The 2,607-nt window shown below is 34.8% G+C and overlaps 1 protein-coding gene across 1 annotated transcript; it reads right to left on the reverse strand.

Annotated features, from left to right (window-relative positions):
* Window positions 1–942: 942 nt before the first annotated feature.
* Window positions 943–1,416, reverse strand: LOC131057598 (uncharacterized). The gene has a single exon (XM_057991747.2). The coding sequence runs from the start codon at window positions 1,414–1,416 to the stop codon at window positions 943–945; it is 474 nt and encodes a 157-aa protein (XP_057847730.2).
* Window positions 1,417–2,607: the final 1,191 nt, after the last annotated feature.

The raw sequence follows: 2,607 nt of genomic DNA on the forward strand, positions 1-2,607 counted from the left end.
TTGAAGAGGAGAATATAAAGAGTATTCTTTAGATATAGAGATTAAAGAAGGAGAAATGGAATTGGTGAGGAAAAAAAGGAAAAATCCTAATACTATTGCTAGACTATTAAACTAAGGGAAGATAACATAGCACATGAAGGAACACCCAGGATAGTTAGAGTTGTGAAGGACTAGGGAGAAGATGAAATAATTAAATTGGTATAATTATTAAAAATAATATGAAAATTTACTTCTTATAAATTTACTAACTTAAGGCATTATTAAAGAATTAAGGTTTATGAAGATATAATTAAATGGAATTAAATTATAGAGTAAAAGGTCCTATCAACTAAATTCAAATGAAGATACAATAAAACACAAATAGTGTAAAATGTTGGTAGGTTATATGATCAATTGGAGATAGAGAATGGATCAATCCCATGCTAGTAATTCAACACAAAAAGAATGCGAAACTAGAATCTACTTAGATTTCAAGGATCCTTTACCTACTCCTTATTTAGAAGTACAAGAATCTATTGTGGGGAGGAAGATAAACTTTTCTATTGATGGAATTTTAGGTAAAACCAAGTTAAAATTAAAGAAATTCAATTGAGCTTTTAGTTATCATTTTCTTTTTCTTTGAAGTTTCTAATTAAGAATTAAGTGAATAAATAAATGAATAATTAGAACATGAGCAATAACCAATGCTTTTCTCCTAATAAAAAAATCAATAGAAAACAACACCGACATCATTTATTTATTAATTTGACATTTTAGATCACTCCCTATCATCCATGACCAAGAGGAGGATGAGATGACTAATTATTACCACTCACACCCATAAAACCAAACGACCACAGAGGTCTATAAAACCAAACATCACCCAATCAAGAAGGGCTGCAAAACACACACGTACATGAAATCAACACGACCCAGACCCAAAAGAAAAGAAGATCAAAGACATTACTGTGAAGAAGCGAGCTGTTCTAGATTCTTGACCATGCCCATAAGAATAGACTTCAAATTGGCCTCAGTATCCTCTTTGGAACGGCCGGTAATGGGGTTCATCTGGAAAGACCATTTCATCAAACAGTTACCATCTTCCTTCGCTTCACAGAGTTCAAAGGTAGCCTCGAACCCAATAAAGCCCGGCATGTCGGTGTCCGTCATGCGAAAAGTAAAAGAATGGTTTGCATCATCCTGAGCGATGAGCTCCTCTACCACAAAAGTATCTCTGCTATTCTCAGATCTTGAGGCTCTTATACAGCGGCGCACAGAGCCCACGCCCTTTTCAGGCGCCCCCTCCACTCTTTCGCACGATTTCATGCCCGGAAACCACTTCTGTAGCTCGTAATAGTCGCTTGCTATCTTCCACACCACCTCCAGCGAACCCATAATCTTGGCTTCTACACAACAATGCCATTTCGAGCTCGCCATTTTCTTGCTCACAGACAGAACAAATGGAGATTGTGAGAGACTTCAGAGAAGATGAGGAGGGATAAATAGGGCGATTCGACCATTAAACAATGCCCAGAATTGTTTAACGAGAGAATGCGCCATATCGCTTATGTCATCTCCTTTACCATAATGCCATCTGGATCCTATTTAAAGCGGTGATGCTTTCTTTGTTTAATTATCATTCTGATTTTGGGTTTTAGTTATTTGTATTTTAACAAGGTATAATGGAGAGGATGAGTAATTGGACCAGGTAAAATATAATTGAGTGTTTTTCAGGATAGTGATGTTTTTTTTTTGTTTAATTATCATTTTAGTTTTGGGTTTTAGTTATCTGTATTTTAGCTAGCTAGGTATAATGGAATAGGGTGAGCACTTGGTCCCGAGGGCAGTGGTGCTTTCTTTGTTTAATTATCATCCTTCTTTTGGGTTCTACTTATTTGTATTTTAGCTAGGTATAATGGAGAGGGTAAGAACTTGGGCCAGGTTCAATGATAGAGTAATATCATATGATTAAGTGTTTTTCAGAACCGTGATGATTTCTTTGTTTAATTATCATCCTTCTTTTGGTTTTTAGTTATTTGTATTTTAAGTAGGTATAATGGAGAGGGTAAGCACTTGGGCTAGATTCAATGATAGAGGAAAAACATATGATTAAATGTTTTTCAAAATGGTGATGCTTTATTTGTTTAATTATCATCTTGATTTTGGATTTTAGTTATCTGTATTTTAGTTACCTGCTCTAGGTATGATGGAAGATGGAAAATACTTTGGCAAGACTCAATGATAGAGGAATATCATATGATTGGGTGTTTCTCGGGACAATGGTTCTTTCTTTGTTTAATTATCATCTTGGTTTTGGGCTTTAGTTATTTGTATTTTAACTAGCTAAGTATAATGGAAGAGGGTGAGTACTTGGACAAGGTCCAATGATGGAGGAACTCAAGAATATCATGTGATTTAGTGTTTCTCAAGGAAGTGATGCTTTCTTTGTTTAATGATCATCCTTGTTTTGGGGAAGTGATGCTTTCTTTGTTTAATGATCATCCTTGTTTTGGGTTTTAGTTATTTGTATTTTAGCTAGGTATAATGAGAGAGGGTGAGCCCTTGGGTAAGGTTTGATGATAGAGAAGTATCATATGAGATTTTATGTTAATAAATATATATATTTTT

Source organism: Cryptomeria japonica, chromosome 6 (assembly GCF_030272615.1).
Source record: "Cryptomeria japonica chromosome 6, Sugi_1.0, whole genome shotgun sequence".
Lineage (NCBI taxonomy): Eukaryota > Viridiplantae > Streptophyta > Pinopsida > Cupressales > Cupressaceae > Cryptomeria > Cryptomeria japonica.